The 25,791-nt window shown below is 37.4% G+C and overlaps 1 protein-coding gene across 2 annotated transcripts in view; it reads left to right on the top strand.

Annotated features, from left to right (window-relative positions):
- The window catches only part of ZRANB3 (zinc finger RANBP2-type containing 3), a 290,989-nt gene that overhangs the window by 185,836 nt on the left and 79,362 nt on the right, over positions 1-25,791 (top strand). For both annotated transcript variants that reach the window (XM_005676192.3, XM_018062246.1), the window contains 2 exons: positions 18,810-18,981; positions 20,156-20,272. In XM_005676192.3, the coding sequence (XP_005676249.3) occupies positions 18,810-18,981; positions 20,156-20,272 (289 nt within the window). The remainder of the gene's footprint in view (positions 1-18,809; positions 18,982-20,155; positions 20,273-25,791) is intronic.

Here is a 25,791-nt window from a genome sequence, read left to right as displayed (position 1 = left end):
GGATATTCTTTCTTCATTTATTAGCTAACACACCTCTGTAAAGGATCCTCACCTCATCCACTATTTAGACAGTCAGTGGTTCGGTTTGTTTAAAGCGGAGAATAGGGCTTCCCTGGCCGCTCAGTGGTAAAGAATCTGCCTGCCAGTGCAGGAGACATGGGTTCAATTCCTGGTCCAGGAAGATCCCACGTGCCACAGAGCATCTAGGCCCATGCCCCGCAACTACTGAGTCTGTGCTCTAGAGCCCGATACCGCAACAGCTGAAGCCTGCACCCTAGAGTCTATGCTCCGCAACAAGAGAAGCCACTGCAATGAGAAGCCTGCGGACCGCAGCTAGAGGGTAGCCTTCATTTGCTGCGAATAGAGAAAAGCTATGCAGCAAGGAAGACCTAACACAGCCAAAATAAATACATAAACATTTTTAAATAGATTAAAAAATGTAAAAGGGAGGGTAAAATGATTAGTTTCTCCTCTTTTTGAGTTTTCAAAATAATAAGTTGTTTTGCTAGCACTCTCTAGTAGTGTTTGATGAGGGCTTTGTAAAATTTTTATCTGTTTCTGGCTGCAGTGAGGCTTTGTTGCCTTCAGGCTTTCACTAGTTGCAGTGAGCAGGGTCTGCTTTTTCCAGTTGTGGTGTGCGGGCTTCTCATTGCTGTGTCTTACTGCGCAATGCAGGCTGTGGGTGCTCAGTCTTTCAATACTGTGCCTCACGGGCTGTAGAGTCAGTCTCAGTGGTTGTAGCACTTGGGTTTAGATGCTCTCCGCATGTAGGATCCTCCTGGACCAGAGATTGAGCCAATGTTCCTATTCTTAGCTATCATGTCACACTTATTCCCACCTTCTAAAGTACCTGATCTTTTTCATTGCTGACACGTTCTAGAATTTTGTGCACACCACTCTTTAGGTCCCTGGTATTCAGCTTTGTCTATTTGCTAGCGTCTTCACATTTTTTTTTTTTCCTGCTTGTAGAAGTTTGTTAACATTGTTTGTGTTGTTTGATTGTCATTCTATTTTTTCTAGTAGGCTCATGTATTTTTATTTCTTTGTACTCATTTTGATTGAGGATGAATGTTTGTTCATTCAGTGCACCATGTTTTAACCAAGACATCTCCTCTGTTTACTTTCCGTTTTCCAAAAATTGGATGAAATACTCAACTTCTATTTCTTTTTTCCTCTCTCTCTTTTCTCTCATTGTCTTTGTCCTTGTTATGTAATAGCTTTTAAATTCCTTTCCTTTGACGTTATAATAATAGAAACAAGTGATAAATGTGATTAGTTTGTTATGTTTAACCACCATCTCTTTCCAAACTCTGGTTGTTGTTTTAGCTTTTGCTGGCTAAAGAATTGCTCTCCTCAGTAGCTGTGTGGTGTATTCATTAGTCAGTTCATCCATTTGTTGATTAATTCATAAGCTACTTATTGTATGTTAGCCACCATGCTAGGTCTGGGAATACAAAGATAGATGAGACATGGTCCTTGCCATTAAGAAGCTTACACTCAGGGTATTCATGATTCTAATCTCAGGTTTGCATGCTGCTGTTAAGTTATGTTATAACCTTGAGTTATTTCTTGAAATAACATATTTTCATTTATCCAGGTAGTTTTTTTTTTACTTGCTCCTAAATTTATCTAAATAGCCAGCAAAATAGTTCTTGAATTCGTATATTTGTTTATCTCTGTAATTGCAGAAGTACTTTGGGTGAGTAGTTTGCCTCAGCTTATTCAGCTGCTTTTGGTCCTGATTACAGTTACTTTGATAATTCACATACATCTGGAGATTGGCTCGGCTTAAGAAACATAAAACATTACTTCCTTTTATGTGAATTTCTTCTACACATTTGAGCTCCTTTTCACCGAATTGATTCCGAGCGCTTCAGAATCTCCTGTTTTGCAGAGCTCAAGGAACTTTACTAACAGGAAATGAGTGCACTCTTGAGAAGCCATCTGTCCCATGCACATGGCTCGGCTGCATCTGAAATCCTATACTCCCTTAACTGATACAGCAGCCTTTTATACTTTTTCCTTCAATTTCAAGTTTAGAGCACTCGAGTGTCCAGTTATACTGGTAAACATATAAGGTGTTCTGAGCCACCTATTTTGTTTCAGAACACTGGACTTTGCAAAATCCTTCATCTTAAAGTCAGTTTACTAAATGTTAAACATTTCCAAAGCCACTTGTGTGACTGCAGTGAAGAGAGAAATTTTTCATGTTTTCTAACAGCATTTTCCATACCTTTATGCAATCAACTGAATATGGTTAGGGTGAAAAAAATAACACAATTTGATGGTTCCTCTTTTCTGCAGCTTGATTACATTGTGATGTGCATTTTGTTCTTTTCATGGTGACACTTTTCCTGAGTTTCAGAGCATCCTCATATTTCAGGATTTGAGGAACAAGTTTATGTTCTATTTACCTAGACTGTTGCTCTTTATCAGTTCTACTTATAAACTCTCTTAGTCTTTTCACTCTGAATAATTCCTATTATTTAGTCTATCTTCCTATAATAGAGCTTTCCTACTTCACTTTTTCCCTCTGGTTTATTTACATTAAATTATTCCCATTTCTAAACATTTTCTTATGAATTAGATAAACTGTAAGACATTAAGAAAAAAACTGAAAGATTTAAATAAATGAAGTGAGACACTGTGTTCATGGACTGGAAGACTCAATATTTTTTAAATAACCATTTTCCTCAAATCGTTATATAGATTCAATGCAATAATTGAATAATTCTCACTGGAAATTTTAGTATACCATGCTTCCTGCCTCCAGCTAGGACTGTAATGGCAGCCCAACTGCCCCACTTCATCTCCTTATATCTCTCTTACTTTGTTTTCTCCCTTTGTGTCTCTGTCACTGCCTTTTATAGCCTTTGTTGTTGTTGTTCAATCAAAAAGTCATGTCCCACTCTTTGCGACTCCAGGGACTGCAGGATACCAGGCTTCCCTGTCCTTCACTGTCTCCTGGAGTTTGCTCAAACTTATGTTCTTAGAGTCGGTGATGCCATCCAACCATCTCATCCTCTGTCACCCATTCTCCTCCAGCCTTCGATCTTTCCCAGCATCAGGGTCTTTTCCAATGAGTTTGCTCTTTGCATCAGGTGGCCAAATTATTGGAGCTTCCACATCAGTCCTTCCAATGAACATTCAGGGTTGATTTCCTTTAGGATTGACTTGTTTGATCTCATCAAGTCTAAGCAACACTTCTCCACCACAGTTTGAAAGCATCAATTCTTCAGTGCTCAGCCTTCATTATCTCATATCCATACTTGACTACTGAAAAAATCATAGCTTTGACTCTATGGACCTTTGTTGGTAAAGTAATGTCTCTGATTTTTAATACACTGTCTAGGTTTGTCATAGCTTTTCTTCTAAAGAGCAAGCATCTTTTCTTTGCTGCAGTCACTGTCCGCAGTGATTTTAAAGACCAAGAAAATTCAATCTGCCACTGTTTCCACTTTTCCCCCATCTATTTGCCATGAAGTGATGGGGATGGATGCCATCATCTTAGTTTTCTGAATGTTGAGTTTTAAGCCAGCTTTTTCACTCTGCTCTTTCACCTTCATCAAGAGGCTTTTTAGTTCCTCTTTGCTTTCTGCCTTTAGGGTGGTGTTATCTGCATATCTGAGGTTATTGATATTTCTCCTGGCAATCTTGATTCCAGCTTGTGAATCATCCAGCCCAGGATTTGGCATGATGTACTCTGCATGTAAGTTAAATTAGCAGGGTGACAATATACAGCCTTAATGTACTCCTTTCCCAATTTGGAACCAGTTTGTTGTTCCATGTCCAGTACCTACTGTTGCTTCTTGACCTGCATACAGGTTTCTCAGGAGGCAGGTAAGGTGCTCTGGTATTCCCATCTCTTGAAGAATTTTCCATACTTTGTTGGAGTCTACACAGTCAAAGGCTTTAGCTTAGTCAATGAAGCAGAAGTATATGTTTTTCTGGCATTCTTTTGCTCTTGCTGTGATCCAATGGATGTTGGGAATTTGATCTCTGGTTCCTCCGCCTTTTCTAAATCCAGCTTGAACATCTGGAAGTTCTCAGTTCAGATGCTGTTGAAGCCTAACTTGAAGGATTTTGAGCATTACCTTGCTAGGATGTGAAATGAGTGCAATTGTGTGGTAGTCTGAACATTGTTGGCATTACCCTTCTTTGGGATTAGAATGAAAAATGAACTTTTCCAGTTGTGGCCAGTTCTGAGTTTTCCAAATTTGCTGACAAATTGAGTGCAGCACTTTAGCAGCAGCATCTTTTAGGATCTGAAATAGTTCAACTGGAATTCCATCACTCCACTAGCTTTGTTTGTAGTAATGCTTCCTAAGGCCCACCTGACTTCACATTCTAGGATATCTGGCTCTAGCTGAGTGACCATACCATCATGGTTATCTGGGTCATTAAAACTTTTTTGGTACAGTTCTTCTGTGTATTCTTGCCACCTCTTCTTAATTTCGTCTGCTTCTGTTAGGTCCTTGCCATTTCTGTCCTTTATTGTGTGCATCTTTGCATGAAATGTTCCATTGGTATCTGTAATTTTCTTGAAGAGATCTGTAGTCTTTCCCAATGCCAACTGGAGTTAGAAAAGGCAGAGATCAAATTGCTGACATGCTTTTGACTATAGAAAAAGCAAGAGAATTAAAAAAATATAATGTACTTCCTCTTCATGCTGCAGGTGCTTATCTGGCAATAGGAATTCTCCATTGTACCAAGTCATAGTTTCCAAGGTACCAGATTCTCTGCATACACAGACACCAAGAGGCTGGCAGGTTCATCTAACTTGCTTATGATCTGCTGAAATGTTAGGAGAGGTGTTTCTATTTGTTGTCAATCTCCTGTTTAACAGAAGGATCACTACAGCATTTTCCACAAACTGTATTAAAACAAAATCCATAAGGTTGCTAATTTAGAAGGAAATGGGGCTTCTGCAGTTTCGTTTTGCTTGGTTTGTTTTATATACAATGATACAAAGTTAATTTAAGATGTAGAGTTGGGAGAAGTGGTTTGGATAAAAAAATTTGAAAGGGTCCTTGTGGATATTCATTTCTGGCCATCAAGATGTGGATGCACATTTCTTATAATTCTCACACATTATATATTTTCCGCCTGCAAAAATATGAGAAGCAATACCACACTGGTAGGGGAAGCAAACCTTGCCTCTCGCTGGCAGCCATGATGGGCCCTGAGGCTGTCTGCAGCAGAGTCAGCACGGTGACAAGACAGTCTTGCAGTGACACTCACCCTTGAAGGAAAGGGCACTTTGACTGTGCTGTGTGCTAGGATTCAGGAATGAACAGTGAAAGAGGACTTGAAACAGTGAAAGAACTGCTTAATTAGGAGCAGTAGAAGTATTGGCTTTGGAAAATCTGGTTTTCATAAACCAGAATCGAAAGAAAGTCTAAACCCAGTATTGCTTACTTTGCTCACTATAGGTCTAGTGAGGTAATCTTCTGGCAATACACAGGTCAGGGTAGGAAAAGTAAGCAACTCAGGGGTGAGATATGACTCCTTTAGAGCAAAAAAAGGGACAGTCTTCCATTACCAAATACCACTTCTGTCAGGGCCTTTATAACATGCATTGTTCTCACCCCAGTCTTACCATTTTGATAAGGACTTTATTGTTTTTTTACCAACTTATTGCTTGAAATGATAATATAGCCTGTCTGTTTGCTGTTTCTAGACTGTGGTATATTTTCCTAGTGGTTTGGTTTAAAAAAAAAAATAGTGCTTAATTTAAAAAAAATTCTCAAAGAATTAAAGGAAGATGTAGAAAAAGTCTAGAAAATGATGAATGAACAAAATGGAAATGTTAATAAAGAAAAAACTTTAAAAATTCTAAAAAGAAATTCTGGAGCTTAAAAGTAAAATAACTGAAAAGAAAAATTCCCTAGAGGAATTCAAAAGCAGATTTGATCAGGAAGAACTTGTCTCCAATTTTTCTATCCCTTCTCCTTTTTTTTTTTTTGCTGTTCTTTTTCAAGCCTTTATCAAGTGTAGTGGAAAAACTTTTGTATACATATATATAAATATGTATAATATTTATATTTTAGAAAACTTACAAATTTTTGCCTAACTAAAAAAATTACAACATTTTGATTCCACTTGTTTGACTTAGTATGAATAGAATGCTAGATTTCTAATTAAGAAATAGATACACAAGAAGCAGCAAAGGTTTACTGAATAGCATAGGGAACTATAGCCAATATCTTGTAATAACCTGTGATGAGAAATAATTTCAAAAATCATATATGTGTATTTGTATAACTGAATCACCTTGCTGTGCACCTGAAACATTGTAAGTCAACTATACTTCAATAAAATATATATATTTTAAGAAATTAAAAAATAAAAAGAATCAGAGAACTCGAAGATAAAACAATGGAAAATTTTCAAATCTGAGAAATAGAAAGAAAGAGAAATGAGGAAAAGTGAACAGAACCCATAGGATCTCTGTGCGTTGTGGATTCCCAAGAGAAATGAGAAGAAAGGGGCTGAGATTATTTGAAGAAATAAGGACTAAAAACTTCCCGAATTTGAGGGAAGACATTATAAACGTCCAGAAAGTTCAACAGACTCTGGAGTAAAATAAACCAAAGGTGGCCCATATCCAGATACATTATGATCCAGCTTTCTAAAGACAAAGAGAATCTTGATAGCAAAAGCAAAGCAACCCAGTGTGTAGAAGGGATCCTTAGAATGATTATTAGCTGATGTCTTAATCAGAAATTTTGGAGGCCAAAAGTCAGTGAGTTGATACACCATGTGATTCAGCAGTTTCACTTCCGGCTGTATTCCCAAAATAATTAAATGCAGGGTAGTGAAAAGGTATTTGTGCCCTTATTCATGGCAGCATTATTCACAGTAAGTTAAACAGCTTGTTTACAATAAGCAAATCAAGTATCCATGAATGAATGGATAGGCAAAATGTGGTTTATACATACAATGGAATATTCAGTCTTAAAGAAGAAGGAAATTCTGACATAAGCCACAACATGGATGAATCCTGAGGACAGTATGATAAGTGCAATAAACCAGTCTCCAACAGGCAAATGCTGTGTAAATCCACTTATGTGATCTACCTGATTAAAATCATAGAGACAGAAAGTAGAATGGTGCTTGCCATGGGTTGCGAGTAGGAGAGAATTAGGAGTTATTGTTTAAATGGTATATGCTTTGGGTTTTACAAGATGAAATTTATGAAGATGACCAGTGGCAATGGTTATGTAGCATTATGAATGTATTTAATACCATTGAACTGCATACTTAGCAATGGTCAAGATGGTAAATTTTATGTATATTGATCACAATTTAAAAAATGAAAAAATCAATTAAAAATGGATTGTAATCTAAATTGTAAAACCTGAAACTATAAAACTCAAAGAAAATAAAGGAACACATTATGACTTAGAGTTAGGCAAATATTTTTATACAGGATGCAAAAAACATGTACTGTGAAAGATAAAAGTGATGAATTTTACTTCATAAAAATTGAACAAGTCTCTTCCAAAGACACTGGTAAGACAATGAATGGATAATACACAGACAAGAAGAAATTATTTGTAAATTACATATTTGATAAAGGAATATATAAATTCATATGTGTATCAATACATGTATTTTAAAATATACAAAAGAAACTTATAAAAGAACATGTCAGATCTCTCAAAACTCAGTTACAAAACAGATATCAAAAAGATAAGGTGAGATCAAAAAAGAACTTGAAAAGATGCAACATCATTAGTCATTAGAGAAATGCTAGTTAAAACTGCAATGAAATACATGCATTAGAATAGATAAAACTTTTACAAATTGAAAATACCAAATGATGTTAATGCATGATGCCAAAGAGCTGGAATTCACATACATTAATGATGGGAATGTAAAATAGCATATAAACTTTTGGAAAAAAGTATGTCAATTTTTTATAAAGTTAAACATACACTTAACATACCACCCAGCAATCCCATTTTGAATATTTAGTTGAGATAAATGAAAACATATGTTCATTCAAAAATATGTATGCAAATGTTTACAGCAGTTTTATTTAATAGTCACTTAAAACTTGAAACAATCCAGATGTCCTTCAGCTGGTAAATGTACAAACAAATCATAAAATATCCATGCAGTGGGATATATTACTCAGCAATAAAAAGGAATGAACTACTTATATATCCAGCAGTACACATAAATTTTAAATACAGTGTGCTAAGTGAAAGAAATCCGATTTAAAGGCTGCATGCTGTATGATTCTGTGTATATACCATTATGGAATGTGCAAAACTGAGGGGCAGAAAACAGGTCAGTGTTTCCCAGGAACTGGGAGTGGAAGAAAGGGATTGCTACAAAAGGACAAAAGAGAAGTTAACTTTGAAAAAGAAAATCAGAAGCTGGTTTCCAAAGTTGACTCTGTGTATGCTTGTGTGTACATGTTTCAGGAACAAAGATAAGTGTACATGTTCTTTACCACGCTTCCGATTTTATCATCTTAAGCTAATTGTGCTCGGTCATGTTTGTCTCTTTTGTGACTCTATGCACTGCAGCCCTCCAGGCTTCTCTGCTGCTAAGCTGCTAAGTCACTTCAGTCGTGTCCGACTCTGTGCGACCCCATAGGCAGCAGCCCACCAGGCTCCGCCGTCCCTGGGATTCTCCAGGCAAGAACACTGGAGTGGGTTGCCACTTTATGCGAGGGATTTTACAGACAAGAATATTAGAGTGAGTTGCCATTTCCTCTTCCAGGGGATCCTTCTGACCCAGGGATTGAACTGGTGTCGTCTGTGTCTCCTGCATTGGCCGGTAGATTCTTTCAACACTGAGCCACCTGGGAAATCCCTTGTAAGCTACTATTAAGTGCTTATTAAGAAATGCCCCTTTTAAAATATACATGGTGAGAAAGGAAGATACAAAGAAGTTTCTATTTATTCTTGTTTAGAATTGGAGAAGGAAATGGCAACCCACTCCAGTATTCTTGCCTGGAGAATCCTATGAGCAGAGGAGCCTGGCAGGCTACAGTCCATGGGGTAGCAAGAGTTGGACACGATTTAGCAACTAAGAGAGAAAGAGAGCAAAGGAGAAACAAATTTTTACTTACCTTGTAAATGTGAATGAGGAAATGGCTGTATTAATTCCAAAAGAAGTTTAAAGATTCATGCTTCATTACTTCTTTAGAAACCTTTGAAATTTTGTTGTTGTTATTAATTTTAGGTTGTTAGGAATTGAATTTCCTTTATGTTTAAATGTTTATTTCTACCCTAAACCAAACTGCTGCAACTTTGTCCTTTACATTTTTTTCTTATTCATTTATACCTTTCCTCTTTCATGGATACACCTTATTTCATTGCCATTGTACTTGTTTTGTGAGATGAGCACACTCATCTCACATGCTAGCAAAGTAATGCTAAAATTCTCCAAGCTAGGCTTTAACAGTACATGAACTGAGAACTTCCAGATGTTCAAGCTGGATTTAGAAAAGGCAGAAGAACCAGAGATCAAATTGCCAATATCCGTTGGATCATAGAAAAAGTAAGAGAATTTCAGAAAAACATCTGCTTCATTGACTACGCCAAAACCTTTGACTGTGTAGATCACAACAAACTGTGGAAAATACTTAAAGAGATGGGAATACCAGACCCCTTGACCTGCCTCCTGAGAAATTGGTATGTAGGCCAAGAAGCAACAATTAGAATGGATAAGGAACAGCAGATTGGTTCCAGATTGGGAAAGGAGTACATCAAGGCTGTATATTGTCACCCTGCTTATTTAATTTATATTCAGAGTATATCGTGCTAAATGCTGGACTGGATGAAGCACAAGCTGGAATCAACATTGCAGGGAGAAATATCAATAACCTCAGATATGCAGATGACTCTACCCTTATGACAGAAAGTGAAGAGGAACTAAAGAGCCTCTTGATGAAGGTGAAAGAGGAGAGTGAAAAAGCTGGCTTAAAACTCAGCATTGAAAAAGCTAAGATCATGGCATCCATTCCCATCACTTCATGGCAGACAAATGGGGAACAATGGAAACAGTGACAGACTTTACTTTCTTGGGCTCCAAGATCACTGCAGATAGTGACTGCAGCCATGAAATTAAAAGACGTTTACTCCTTGGAAGAAAAACTATGACCAACCTAGACAGCATATTAAAAAGCAGACATATTACTTTGCAAGCAAAGGTCCGTCTAGTTAAGGCTATGGTTTTTCCAGTGGTCATGTATGGATGTGAGAGTTGGACCGTGAAAGAAGCTGAGCACCAAAGAATTGATGCTTTTGAACCGGGTTGTTGGAGAAGACTCTTGAGAGTCCCTTGGACTGCAAGGAGATCCAACCAGTCCATCCTAAAGGAAATCAGTCCTGAATATTCATTGGAAGGACTGATGCTGAAGCTGAAACTCCAGTACTTTAGAGTTTTAAAGAACTGACTCACTGGAAAAGACTCTGATGTTGGGAAAGATTGAAGGCAGTAGGAGACAGGGATGACAGAGTATGAGATGGTTGGATGGCATTACCAACTCGAGGGACATGAGTTTGAGTAAGCGCTGGGAGTTGTTGATGGACAAGGAAGCCTGGTGTGCTGCAGTCCATGAGGTTCCAAAGAGTTGGACATGACTGAGCAACTGAACTGAACTGTATTTGTTTTATAATTTTCTTTCCTTCCCATGAAACTAATGAACCTTAAACTTGAGAATCCCTTGCTTATATAGGACTCTTTCAAGGCTCTGGGAAGATCTTGGGCAATTTTCACCATTTTGTGTCTTGTAAAATTTATAGAAGTAACCTATTTAATCTTAATCGATTGAAAGATCTCTTTTCAGTTCATCATTTTCATATATATGTACATACATAGACATGTGTATTTATTTAATTGTCTGGTGGTGTTGGAGGTCAACAAGCATTTTATGTATCAGGCTAAGAGGAAATGGTTTTGGGGTACATTTCGTTCGAGTTTGTGTAATTCTGAGTAATTTCCCTTGTTTAGACATTGTTAGGTGATAGTCCGCCATGCCAGTGTAGGAATGGCTTCCAGGAACACTCATAATGCAAGGACGGCCGTTGTACTGCAATGTGAACTTGTCCTCCGTCACCTGTACTGGAAGAATATGCATAGTGGAGGGAAACAAGGTTGAAATATACAGAGCCAGAGGATTAATACATAAATAATTCCAATTCTTACAGCTCACATATGGTAGAATCTTGATGGAAGTGTTTTCAAGTTTGACCGTTTCAAAAAATTTTTATACAACATGCTGATCAATTATGAACCTGAAACTTATTATTAATAAATAAAATTTGATAATCCATGCTTGAGTAAACCTGAATTACCCTGTTTCTTCAAAGAAAATATTACCGAGTTGTTCTATGAAGAGGTAATCAAAGTGTAAGCAGTGGAAATTGTAAGAAAAACATTATAGTTGTGATTATAGCTGTATCCAGTTAATTAATAAAAATCTTTTCCTGAATTTGGAAATTTTTTCCTGAAAATACATGTAGATATTTATAAGCTTTTTAAGTTGTGAAATTTGTTGTGATATTTCCTGAATTGAATTTTTTTAATTACAAAAGCATTTGCTTATTATAAACAGTTAAGACAGAATACAGGCATACTTCATTTTATTGCGCTTCTCACATAACTTTTTTTAATATATTAATTGAAAGTTCTGGAAACCCTGCGTCAAAGAACTGTATCAGCACCATTTTTCAAATATTATTTGCTCACTTCATGTCTCTGTGTCACATTTGGATAATTCTCATAATAATTCAAACATTTTCTTTATTATTATAGTTGTGATGGTATCTGTGATCAGTGATCTTTAATGTTATATAAAAATATTATGACTGAAGGTTCAGATGATAGCTAGTTTCTTATAGCAATAAAGTACTTTTATTATAGTATATACATTGTTTTTTTAGACATAACGCTATTGCACACTTAAGAGAATACAGTATAGTATAAGCATAACTTTTATATGCACTAGGAAACGAAAAAATTTTTGTGACTCGCTTTGTTGTGATATTGCTTCATTGCTGTGGTCTGGAACTAAATCCAGAGTATCTCTGAATTATGCCTATAAAAACAAAATGGGAGTTTGAATTAAAAAGAAACCAGTTTCTATGTTAACCCCTTATAATCACCATTACCTCCAAGATAAGCAATGTTATTTTGATGTGTTATTTTGATGTTTTTTGATAAGAAATGTTATTTCTTCTGGCACCGTTTCCATTATTATACAGATATATACACATGTACAGATACATACACAGATATATAACCTTTCATATTAAACATATTACCCTGAGCCTTCAGTGTTTTATCTGTCTTATATCATTGATGTTTTTCTTCATACATATAATCTAACTGGTTCTTAGTAAATAGTTGTTTAAGTGAAATCACTCAGTCATGTCTGACTCTTTGCGACCCCATGGACTGTAGCCTACCAGACTTCAATGTCCATGGAATTTTCCAGGCAAGAATACTGGAGTGGGTTGCCATTTCCTTCTCCGGGGGATCTTCCCGACCCAGGGATTGAACCCGGGTCTCCCGCATTATAGGCAGACACTTTATCCTCTGAGCCACCAGGGAAGCCCTTAAATAGTTGTTTAATAGTCCATATTTGGCCTGACTTACATTCTATTTAACCATTCCCCCCAAAGAGTGGACCTTCTCATTTTACACATTTTAGCAGCTGAGAATCAGGCAAGAAAAGGCTAAGACCTAAAGTCAGAAATGTTTCTTAGTCCCAGAATCTCCTGTTTTTGTACACCACACCCCCCAACACACACACGAACTCAAGCATATCAAAATAATCCCAAGAACGTGAAATACAATGTTCGTGTTATTATATGAAAGTTGAGTTTTAGTCAAGTCAGACTTTGGAGTCAGATTATTAAACTCAAATTCCATTACCACCGTTACCATCTGTGATACCGTGGACAAATTCCTCAACCTCTCTTTGCATCTGTTTCCTCATTCGTAAAATAGGGATGATAACTGGTGCTTTAGCTGTCTTCTAGAGTTGTTGAAAGTTAAATGAATTATTTCATGGAATACCCTTACTAAAGCTATTGCCATGGGCTTTAATGCTATAATTGTATAGGTATTTCTTAAATACATATTAAGTTTGCACTTTGTTTTGGGATTTTGGAGCCAAAAAGTTTTCTTTTTACTCCATTTCTGATACTTTTTAAAAAGTCTCATATGCCTTTGAAAATTCCTTGGCCCTAGCCAGGGACAGGGGAGCCTGGTGGGCTGCCATCTATGGGGTCACACAGAGTCAGATACGACTGAAGTGACTTAGCAGCAGCAGCAGCAGCAGCAGCAGCCCAAGATTTAAAGCAGTCTGACCTCAGCTCAGGCACCTTTTGCTAAAATCAGTCTCCCTAGTGGGCTCTGGTGTGGGGGAATCCTGGAAATGTTCAGGGCAGAGACTGAAATGCAAATCCTCTGCACTTTTTTATGTTAATCAGTTCAGTTCAGTTCAGTCGCTCAGTCCTATCCGACTCTTTGCTACCCCATGAATCACAGCACGCCAGGCCTCCCTGTCCATCACCATCTCCCGGAGTTCACTCAGACTCACGTCCATCGAGTCAGTGATGCCATCCAACCATCTCATCCTCTGTCGTCCCCTTCTCCTACTGCCCCCAATCCCTCCCAGCATCAGAGTCTTTTCCAATGAGTCAACTCTTCACATGAGGTGGCCAAAGTACTGGAGTTTCAGCTTTAGCATCATTCTTTCCAAAGAAATCCCAGGGCTGATCTCCTTCAGAATGGACTGGTTGGATCTCCTTACAGTCCAAGGGACTCTCAAGAGTCTTCTCCAACACCACAGTTCAAAAGCATCAATTCTTTGGCGCTGAGCCTTCTTCACAGTCCAACTCTCAGATCCACACATGACCGCAGGAAAAACCATAGCCTTGACTAGACGGACCTTAGTTGGCAAAGTAATGTCTCTGCTTTGGATATGCTATCTAGGTTGGTCATCACTTTTCTTCCAAGGAGTAAGTGTCTTTTAATTTCCTGGCTGCAGTCACCATCTGCAGTGATTTTGGAGCCCCCCAAAATAAAGTCTGACACTGTTTCCACTGTTTCCCCATCTATTTCCCATGAAGTGATGGGACCAGATGCCATGATCTTCGTTTTCTGAATGTTGAGCTTTAAGCCAACTTTTTCACTCTCCTCTTTCACTTTCATCAAGAGGCTTTTTAGCTCCTCTTCACCTTTCTGCCATAATGATGGTGTCATTTGCATATCTGAGGTTGTTGATATTTCTCCTGGCAATCTTGATTCCAGCTTGTATTTCTTCCAGTCCAGCGTTTCTCATGATGTACTCTGCATAGAAGTTAAATAAGCAGGGTGACAATATACAGCCTTGACGTACTCCTTTTCCTATTTGTAACCAGTCTGTTGTTCCATGTCCAGTTCTAACTGACTTGCATACAGATTTCTGAAGAGGCAGGTTAGGTGGTCTGGTATTCCCATCTCTTTCAGAATTTTCCACAGTTTATAGTGATCCACTCAGTCAGAGGCTTTGGCATAGTCAATAAAGCAGAAATAGATGTTTTTCTGGAACTCTCTTGCTTTTTCGATGATCCAGCGGATGTTGGCAATTTGATCTCTGCTTCCTCTGCCTTTTCTAAAACCAGCTTGAACATCTGGAAGTTCACGGTTCACGTATTGCTGAAGCCTGGCTTGGAGAATTTTGAGCATTACTTTACTAGCATGTGAGATGAGTGCAATTGTGCGGTATTTTGGGCATTCTTTTGCATTGCCTTTCTTTGGAATTGGAATGAAAACTGACCTTTTCCAGTGCTGTGGCCACTGCTGAGTTTTCCAAATTTGCTGGCATATTGAGTGCAGCACTTTCACAGCATCATCTTTCAGGATTTGAAACCGCTCAACTGGAATTCCATCACCTCCACTAGCTTTGTTCATAGTGATGCTTTCTAAGGCCCACTTGACTTCGCATTCCAAGATGTCTGGCTCTAGATTAGTGACCACATCATCATGATTATCTGGGTCATGAAGATCTATTCTGTACAGTTCTTCCGTGTATTCTTGCCACCTCTTCTTAATATCTTTTGCTTCTGTTAGGTCCCTACCATTTCTGTCCTTTATCGAGACCATCTTTGCATGAAATGTTCCCTTGGTATCTCTAATTTTCTTGAAGACATCTAGTCTTTCCCATTCTGTTGTTTTCCTCTATTTCTTTGCATTGATCGCTGAAGAAGGCTTTCTTGTCTCTCCTTGCTATTCTTTGGGACTCTGCATTCAGATGCTTATATCTTTCCTTTTCTCCTTTGCTTTCCGCCTCTCTTCCTTTCATACGTATTTGTAAGGCCTCCCCAGACAGCCATTTTGCTTTTTTGCATTTCTTTTCCATGGGGATAGTCTTGATGCCTGTCTCCTGTACAATGTCGTGAACCTCAGTCCATAGTTCATCAGGCACTCTATCTCTCAGATCTAGGCCCTTAAATCTATTTCTCACTTCCACTGTATAATCATAAGGGATTTGATTTAGGTCATACCTGAATGGTCTAGCGATTTTCCCTACTTTGTTCAATTTAAGTCTGAATTTGGTAATAAGGAGTTCATGATCTGAGCCACAGTCAGCTCCCGGTCTTGTTTGTGTTGACTGTACAGAGCTTCTCCATCTTTGGCTGCAAAGAATATAATCAATCTGATTTCGGTGTTGACCATCTGGTGATGTCCATGTGTAGAGTCTTCTCTTGTGTTGTTGGAAGAGGGTGTTTGCTATGACCAGTGCATTTTCTTGGCAAAACTCTATTAGTCTTTGCCCTGCTTCATTCAGCATTCCAAGGCCAAATTTGCCTGTTACTCCAGGTGTTTCTTGACTTCCTACTTTTGCATTCCAGTCCCCTATAATGAAAAGGACATCTTTTTTGGGTGTTCGTTCTAAAAGGACTTGTAGGTCTTCATAAAACCGTTCAACTTCAGCTTCTTCAGTGTTGCTGGTTGGAACTTTATTATATAGAGCAGAGGTAGGTTCACTGCAAAACTGAGTGAAAAGTACAGGGAGTTCTGATATACCCTCTGTCCTCAGGAATCTACAACCTCCCCACCATTGAAATTCTGCAACACAATGCACATTTTTACAATCATTGCACTCCACTGACACATCGTTATCATCCTGTGTGCATAGCTTACCTTAGGGTGCACCCTCAGTATTACACATTCTATGGATTTTGACAGAGGTGCAATGGCATGTATCCACTATTGTGGTATCCCATAGAATAGTTCCACTGCCCTGAAAATTCCCTGTGTTCCACCCAATCATCCTTACCTCCTCTGTAGTCCCTAGGAGCCATTTATCTTTTTACTGTCTCCATAGGTTTGCCTTCTTGACTGTGCTGGGTGGTTGGAATCATACAGTGTAGCCTTTTCATATTAGCTTCTTTCACTTAGTTATATGCATTTAAGTTTCCTCCAAAGCTTTTCATGATTTCATAGTTCATTCTTTTTTAGCACTGAGCAGTATCTTTTTTCTTATTATATGGAATTCTAAACATAAGTTTTTTTTCCTGTTCTATTTTTTCTCAGTTTTATTAAGATATATTTGAAAGGTTATTAGTTTTTTTAACCATGATGTCAAAATGTAATTATCTTGATTGTGAATGGAAAAATAGGTGACAGAATTGAGTAATAGCAAATATTTTTCTATATTTGAAAAAAAAAGAAATTTATTTTAATTGGAGAACAATTACTTTACAATATCGTGATGGTTTTTGCCATACGTCTTATGAATCGGCACATGTATACCTATGAATAGATATACGTGTGTCGCCTCCATCATAAAACCCCCTGCCCAACTCCCTCTCCACCCCGTCTCTCCAGACTGTCACAGGGCGCTGGCTGTAGGTTCCCTGCTTCATACAGCAGACTCGGCACTGGTTTTCTGCTGTACATCCCGTGCTGCGTATATTTCAATGCTGTTCTCTCAAATCATCCCATCCTCTCCCTCTCCCACTGAGTCCAAAAATCTGTTCTTTACATCCGTGTCTCCTTTGCTGCCCTGTACACAGGATCATAATATGCATTAATAAATGGTATTTGTCTTCTTTGTGACTCATTTCACTCTGTATAATAGGCTCTAGGCTCGCCCATCTCATTAGAACTCACTCAAATGCATTGGCTTTTATAGCTGAGTGACATTCCCCCGTGTGTATGTACCACAACTTCTTTATCCATGCATCTGCCGATGGACAGCTAGGTTGCTTCAGTGTTCTAGCTATTGCAAACAGTGCTGCATTGAACACTGGGGTTATTAATGTGTAAAGTTTTAATTGTGTGCAGACATAAAGCATTAAAGGAAGTCAAAATACTTCAGTGAACAGATTTCAGTAATTCAACTTATAGCAGTTGTAACTAAACTTACTTTTTTTTTTACAATGCCAGCACTTAGTTTTTTTTTTTTTAAAAAAAGAAATACAAGGAAGAATTTCTTATTGATGACAACTAAATGGTGTCTGTCATTTTATCACACAGAAGTTTCATCCATTCACTATACGTTTCTAATCAGGTCTACATGCAAATACATGTTTTTAATGTTTTTGGTACTATTCCTGTATGTTTGCTATCAAAATACATAAATCTAAAAAAAAATCAGTATCAGCAATTTACAGGTTTCTCAAAATAACACTATGTATTAAAATACCACCAAATCCCACTAAAGTGAAGCTATTTAATTGTTAATATTAATAATTGTAATGCAACCTAACAGGAAATTTTCCTTTGTTAATTATTCTCTTGTAGCTATTTTCAGTAGTTTCGGCTCCCAGAAGACCATTGTGAATTTTGTGGGCTTGTGTGGGGTTGTCACAGTGATAAAGGGATGCTATTAAGCTAGCTGTCTTGCTGTCCAAGTTCAGTACATCCACCAAATGTAATACCTACCCCTGGTGCTTGGTGCTTCCAACTCCTGATCTCAAGGATCTAGAGGATAATTTCCCTTTTGCAAACATTTTTGAGGTGTTGCTTGCTTTCTTTCGTCATCTACTGCTTGTCTGACTTCTAAACGTTTGTTGAATATCCTCTGATGTTTTCTCTCCCAATCTCTTGTTCATAAGTCAAAGTACCTTTTTCCCTGCCTTTGCTCTCAATTCAGTGGTTCAAAGGAAGAAGAGCTCACCAGGTGATCTGTCTGCTGGGCATAAAAGCTCAGTGGGAGATAATGTTGCCTCCTATAATTGTAGAAAATGTTTTAGGTGGTTTTGGTTGGTACATAGCCTGACTGGTGTTCTGGCAGTTAGTGCTTAATTAGGGCCAGATCTGCTAAACACAGTGCCTTATGTGAGGTCACCCAAAATGCCAGTGGTATTCAGGGTTATCAGTTTTGCTCAGCCTTATATTCAGTTCAGTCACTCAGTCATGTCTGACTGTTTGCAAACCAATGAACTGCAGCACGCCAGGCCTCCCTGTCCATCACTAACTCCCAGAGCTTGCTCAAACTCATGTCCATTGAGTCAGTGATGCCATCAAACCGTCTCATACTCTGTCGTCCTCTTCTCCTCCTGCCTTCCATCTTTCCCAGCATCAGGGTCTTTTCTAAGGAATCAGCCTCGTATTAACTCAACGTAAACACTATGCTTAAACATTAACATTTCCTATAGCTGAGAGTAATGTATAATCTTATTCATTACTATTTCTAAAGAAGAGTTTTTTGAAACTAATTTGCATTCAGTAATAAAACTAAAAACAGTATCATGGCTCCTTATCTTAAAAGGAAGAGCACATTGAATAAATTGTTTTCTTACTCTAGCATCTGGCTTTGCTACATTTTTTTTTCTTCATACTAACAGATATTTTGGTAAAAGACCTCAGTGGGATTGCAGAGGGGCATCAAATCTTAATGAACTTCATCAGCTATTAAGTGACATAATGATTAGAAGATTAAAGGCTGAAGTTTTAACCCAGCTGCCCCCTAAAATCAGACAGCGTATTCCATTTGATCTTCCATCAGCAGCAGCCAAGGTGAGAACCCATGTTTGATTGAAAGTCTTACCTGAAATCATTTTAAATTATAATATGAAAGATTGCACTTATTTCATATTTCACAGAAGGAAAAAATTCACTGTCTTAAAACAGCTTTAATTAATAAAGCCATATGAATTGTCTTACATCATTTCAAGAAAAGAACAGGAAGAATTTAAATTTATTCATCAAATAATGTGAAAAGATTCAGTATCTTAGTCTTTAAAAAATATATTTCTGCTGAATGGTGAAAAAAACACTTCAATTGCTGCATAGACTTAGTACTAAGAATTCTAAGTATTTGTAGGATGTGAAGCCCAGTAATTAGCAAGAAAAGTTCAGTTTCTTGCTCTTAAGTACACATAGCTGTCTCCTAGAATAATTTGGTTGCATCCCCTGATTCTGGAAATCTTAAAACTCTGTGACCATGTTGTAGGATGTGAAGTTCAACTTACTAGAAAACCAAAATTGTGTTTTTCCCAGCCTTTATCACATTTACTTTTGGGGAGTACGATGCTTGTGTAATCTCTGAAATTTCTTCAAATCTGGACATAACTATCAGCAAATACTACTTATTGCCTTGTTTTATCTTGAAAGCTTAAAATAAGCATTTAGTATATTAAAAAAAAAAACACTGAGCAATATAAGTAAAATAAAAGTGGTCCTGTATCCATTTTTTTTAAGAAAAGAAAAAGTGTCAATATCATATCACTTTTTTATGTGACAGTATTCTCCAAGTCTTAAGACTTTTTTAAATAAAATCATAGCATTAAATTAAATACTCTGCTACCATATATATTTTTGCTACTGTGCATTGTTTCTATTTTTACTCAAAGTTTTTATTTTATTTAAATTTTTTCTTAAATTTTTATTTTTTGCTTTACTAAATGTTCCTTTGTAAGAGAAGGCTGCAACTGTTTGATTTATGGTGTTAGCAAAGGGCTTGGTTTTCTCCCACACCTAGTCATTGCTTTCTGTCATTAGCACAAACACGTGTCTGACTTGCCTCCACACTGATGTTTTTAAATGAACACACTGGTATCTTTGAGAATTTATATATATATGTATTTTTTATATATTAAAAAAGAAAATAAGTAGGACATGATTCATTATTACATTATTTGCTGTCATTTTTATACTGTATTTCTAAACATTGTTATTTTCTCCTACATAGGAATTGAATTCCAGCTTTGAAGAGTGGGAAAAATTAATGAGAGCTCCATATTCAGGTGCCACCGAGACTGTCATGGGGTTGATTACTCGCATGTTTAAACAAACTGCTATTGCCAAGGTACACATTACCTGACCATCCTGTGTTTGTGTTGATACAAGTTATTTAATGTATTTAATTTTTTTAAATTAAGCAACCTGGTTGCATACTGCATCATGTCTTTGCCATTTAATTTAAGTATTTATCATGGAAAAATTCAGACATATTCAAAGTAAACAGTATAATGAGCACTGTTATACCTGTTCATAAGTATATATATTCATATTCATATATATAAATGTGGAGTAGGATTGTGGTGCTTATTTATTTGGCTGCATTGGGTCTTAGGTGCAGCATGTGGGATCTTTGTTGTGTTATGGAGGGTCTTTCATAGTGAACTTATTGAACTTATACCTGCTAATATGTCATCTTTCTCCAAATCTGAGATTTCCTTTATAACATAATTTTTTAAAAAGAGGTTTCTTAGGGTATAATTCACATATAGTGAAATTCTTTTTAAAACATACTGTTTGATGAAACTTAACATGTATCGTTAATCACCACTACAATCAAGATAGAGAACATTTCTATTACCCCCAAGTTTCTTCATGCACCTTTGTGGATGTTTCCTCCACACCTCTCTAGACTTTGGTGTTCACAGATCTGGTTTCTATCACTATTCAGTTCAGTTCAGCTCAGTCGTATCTGACTCTGCAACCCCATGGACTGCAGCATGCCAGGCTTACCTGTTCATCACAAACTCCTGGAGCTTACTCAAACTCATGTCCATCAAGTCGGTGATGCCATCCAACCATCTCATCCTCTGTCATCCCCTTCTCCTCCTGCCTTCAATCTTTCCTAAATTCAGGATCTATTCCAATGAGTCAGTTCTTTACATCAGATGGCCAAAGTATTGGCATTGTATCAGGTGGCCAAAGTGTTATATCACTCTAGTTTAGTGTTTTTCAAAATGTCACAAAAATAGAATCCCATAGTATATAGTTTTGTGTCTGGCTTATTTCACTTAGCAGAAAGTTTTTGAATATTTATCCTTGTTTTTGCATGTGAAATTAGTTTTTTCATTTTCATTGCTGAATAGTATTTCAATATATGGATATATTAATATTTATATATCTATATTAATGTAACAATTTTTAGAACTTCCTTTACCAGTTAGTGGTTATTTGGAGTAGTCTCAATTTGTGCTTTTATGAACACGTCTATTATAATCATTCATGTGCAAGTCTTTGTATGCACACATTTTCATTTGCCATGAGTAAATAACTGGAACAAAGACTGCTAGGTCATATGGAAAGCATAGACTGAACTTCATAAAAAGCTGCCAAATTGTTTTTCAAAGTGTATAGCATTTTGCATTCCAAGTATCAACATAGGACAGTTCCAGTGTCCTCCATCTTTGTCAGCACTTGGTATTGTCAATCTTTTTTAAAATTTTAGTTATTCTTTTTGGTATGGGTGGTGTCTCGTGGTTATTTTAACTTACCTTTTATTAACGTCTAATGATATTCAACATATTTTCATTTGCTTTTTAGCCATTCATTTTCTTTTGTAAAGTGTCTGCTCACTTCAACCCGTATTTATACTGGGTTATATGAGCCCTTGATATATCTTAGAAACAAGTTCTCTAACGTATCTGTCATTTACAAATAATTATTCCAAGTCTATGGATCCATTTCTGTTTTCTTAACATTGTTTCAAGAACAGAAATTTTAAGTTTTGAAACAATCATGTATATCAATTATTTATCTTCAGTTCAGTTCAGTCTCTCAGTCATGTCCAACTCTTTGCGACCCCATGGACTGTAGCACGCCATCTTCCCTGTCCATCACCATCTCCCAGAGCTTACTCAAACTCATGTCCCTCGAGTCAGTGATGCCATCCAACCATCTCATCCTCTGTTGTCCCCTTCTCCTTCTGCCTTCAATCTTGCCCAGCATCAGGGTCTTTTCCAATGGGTCCGTTCTTTGTATCATGTGGCCACAGTATTGGAGTTTCAGCTTCAGCATCAGTCCTTCCAATGAATATTCAGGACTGATCTCCTTTAGGATGGACTGGTTGGATCTGCTTGCTGTCCAAGGGACTCTCAAGAGTCTTCTCCAACATCACAGTTCAAAAGCATCAATTCTTCGGTGCTCAGCTTTCTTCATGGTCCAACTCTCACATCCATACATGACTACTAGAAAAACCACACCTTTGACTAGACGGACCTTTGTTGGCAAAGTAATGTCTCTGCTTTTTAATGTGTTGTCTGGGTTGGTCTTAACTTTTCTTCCAAGGAACAAGCGTCTTAATTTCATGGCTGCAGTCACCATCTGCAGTGATTAATAAAGTCTGTTGCTGTTTTCATTGTTTCCCCATCCATTTGCTGTGAAGTGATGGGACTGGATGCCATGATCTTAGTTTTCTGAATGTTGAGTTTTAAGCCAACTTTTTCCCTCTCCTCTTTCACTTTCATCAAGAGGCTCTTCAGTTCTTCACTTTCTGCCATAAGGGTGGTGTCATCTGCATATCTGAGGTTATTGATATTTCTCCCAGCAATCTTGATTCCAGCTTGTGCTTCATCCAGTCCAGCATTTCATGATGTACTCTGCATTTAAGTTAACTAAGCAGGGTGACGATATACAGCCTTGACGTACTCCTTTTCCTATCTGGAACCAGTCTGTTGTTCCATGTCCAGTTCTAACTGTTGCTTCTTGACCTGCATACAGAGTTCTCAGGAGGCAGGTCAGGGGTCTGGTATTTCCATCCCTTTAAGAGTTTTCCACAGTTTGTTGTGATCCACTCAGTCAAAGCCTGGAGATATTCATACTGATCTTAAGAAAGGGCACAAGATAATAGGGAAATGATAGTCTTTTCAACAGCTGGTACTAGGGCAGTTAGATAAGCAAAAGGAAAAAAAAAATGAGCCTTGATCATTATTTCACACCATACATAAAAATTAACTTGAAGCAAATCATACATATATAAAAGTAAATTTGTAAAATTTTGGTAGCATACATATTTTAAAATATCCCATCCTTTGGATAGGAAGATTTTTTTTAGATAGTATACAAAAAGCACATTCTTTAAAGGAAAAGCAAATGGGACTCAAACCGTTAAAATTTATGTTGTTCAAAAGTGTTACTCAAACCCTTAAAATTTATGGTGTTTGGAAGTGTTACATATGAAAGACATTGTGGCATTGAAAATGCAAATACAAAATATAGATGGGAAGAAAATATTTGCAATACATCCCCCCAGTTCCATTTTCCCATATCATAATTTTTTGTTTGATCAGTGTTCATTGTTTACACTATAATGACTCTGTTAAACACTTCACAATTGAGCTACAATTACATTTCTTTTCTTTGACAACTGTTGTTTTTCTTAACTGTCTTGTTTTTCATTTGTTTGCTTGCTCACCTAGCTTTCTTTGTTCTTAGTACTGACTATAGAATACAGCTTAAAAGAAAAGAATATGCATGAGAACATTTTAGATAATTTCCTGCGTTTGATAAGAAACCCAACTGGAAGTCGGAAGTGTTGATAGGCATGGGTGCTACGTCACTTCAGTTGTGTCGACTCTGCAACCTTACGGACTGTAGCCCTTTAGGCTCCTCTATCCTTGGGATTCTCCAGGCAAGAATACTGGAGTGGGTTGCCATGCCCTCCTTCAGGGGATCTTCCCATGTCTCCTGCTGGGAGAAGCCTTTATATATTAGAACAGTTTGGATAATTTCGTGCATATGGTAAGAAACCCTAGTTGGAAGTTAGAAGTGTTGATAGTCAATAGGAAGTTGCACCTAATTCTTAGAATCCTTGAAGAAGAGTCAAGAGATGAAAAGTTAGTTGTTCCAGCTTGGAACATATTCCCAAAGATTATTGGTAGCAGAAGGCTACCCCGACTTCCTAGATTTCAGTCCTTTTACTTTCCCTGCCTATTAGAACCTCTGTCCTCAACCACCTATGTAAGTTGTAACTGTTATGTCTATTCGTGTGCTGTAACCAGAAATGATTAGTTCATAGCATTACCAGATTGGAATTCTTAATATATTGTCCCCAGAAATATTATTGGTATCCAATAGAGTCCAAAGTAATTATAGATACTACAGTTTACCTATGTTGTAGTTGTAGGTAACATTGAGGGGAGGTATCTTACATTTAATATTGTTTCCATGAGAAAATGTGTTTCACCGTTCTCTCAAATCTATCTGTTAATGAACTTTTAAAATACCACACATTATAAATTGGTTATTGTGTTGTGTGCATACTAATGTAGCTTCCTTTCTTTGGCTAAGTGTTTTCCTAACCAATTCAGCAAATATTTATTGAGTGCCTACTATGTGGCAAGGATTATGCTTGGTGTGAGAGAGGCATGGTGAACAAGACATGGTGTCTATCTCTCAAAGAATTTGGAGTCTGTTGGGGAAGACAGTAAAAATAAATGTTCAACTACAATAGAGCATATTGAGTGCCTGAAAAACAGGACATTGAAGAGGGACATGGGAGAAAATACTTGGTCAAGTCTTGGGGGTTCAGGATTCCAAGGAATGAACAAGTAAGATGTGTAATTATCCTAAGGGTTCTGAGCAATCAGATATTGTGGAATAGAGTAAAATGATATGATTTGCACTTCACAAAAAGAACAGTAGCTATAGGAATGCCACATTTTGTTGAACCTTGCTTTATTGCACCTTGCAGATTACATTTTGTTGTTGTTGTTGTTACAAAGTGAGAGTTTGTGGCAACTGTGTGTCAAACAAGTCTTCTTGGCATTATTTTTCCAGTGGCATTCACTCACTCATGTCCCTGTGTCACGTTTAGGCAATTCTCATAATATTTTAAACTTCGTCATTATTATTATGTTTGTTATGGTGATCTCTGATGGGATCAGTTATCTTTTGTAATTCTTTGGGGGTGCCTCGAACAGTGTCTGTATATGCCAGTGAGCTTAACTAAGATATTTGTTTGTGTTCTGACTGCTCCACCTCTGTCTATTCCTCTGTCTCTCTCTCTCTCTCCCCTCAGGCCTCCCTATGTCCTGAGACACAACAATACTGAAATAGGCCAGTAAATAACCCTATAATGGCCTCAGCAGTGTTCAAGTGAAAGGAATAGCTGCACGTGTGTCTCTTTACATCAAAAGTAGGAACAATCAAGCTTAGTGAAGAAGTCATGTTGAAAACTGATGTAGGCTGAGAGCTGGGCCTGTTGCACCTAATAGTTAGTTACCCAGGTTGTGACCTCAAAGGAAGAGTTCTTATAGGAAATTAAAAGTGTTGCTCCAATGAACAAAACTGTCTTACTGATGATATGGGAAAAGTTTTAGTGGTCTGGAAAGACAATCAAACCAGTCACATCATTCCCTTAAGCCTAAGCCTAATCTAGAGCAAGGCCCTAACTCTTCAAGTCTTTGAAGACTGAGAGAGACGAGGAAACTACAGAAGACTAGTTTGAAGGTAGCAGAGGTTGGTTTATGAAATTTAAGGAAAGAAGTCATCTCTATAACATAAAAATACAAGATGAAGCAGCAAGTGCTTATGTAGAATCTGTAGCAAGCTATTCAGAAGATCTGGCTAAGATAATTAATGAAGGTGGCT

This window comes from Capra hircus, chromosome 2, assembly GCF_001704415.2.
Source record: "Capra hircus breed San Clemente chromosome 2, ASM170441v1, whole genome shotgun sequence".
In the NCBI taxonomy this organism is placed as follows: domain Eukaryota; kingdom Metazoa; phylum Chordata; class Mammalia; order Artiodactyla; family Bovidae; genus Capra; species Capra hircus.
Note: the sequence above shows the minus strand (reverse complement) of the source record. Positions and strands in the feature narration are given on the sequence as shown.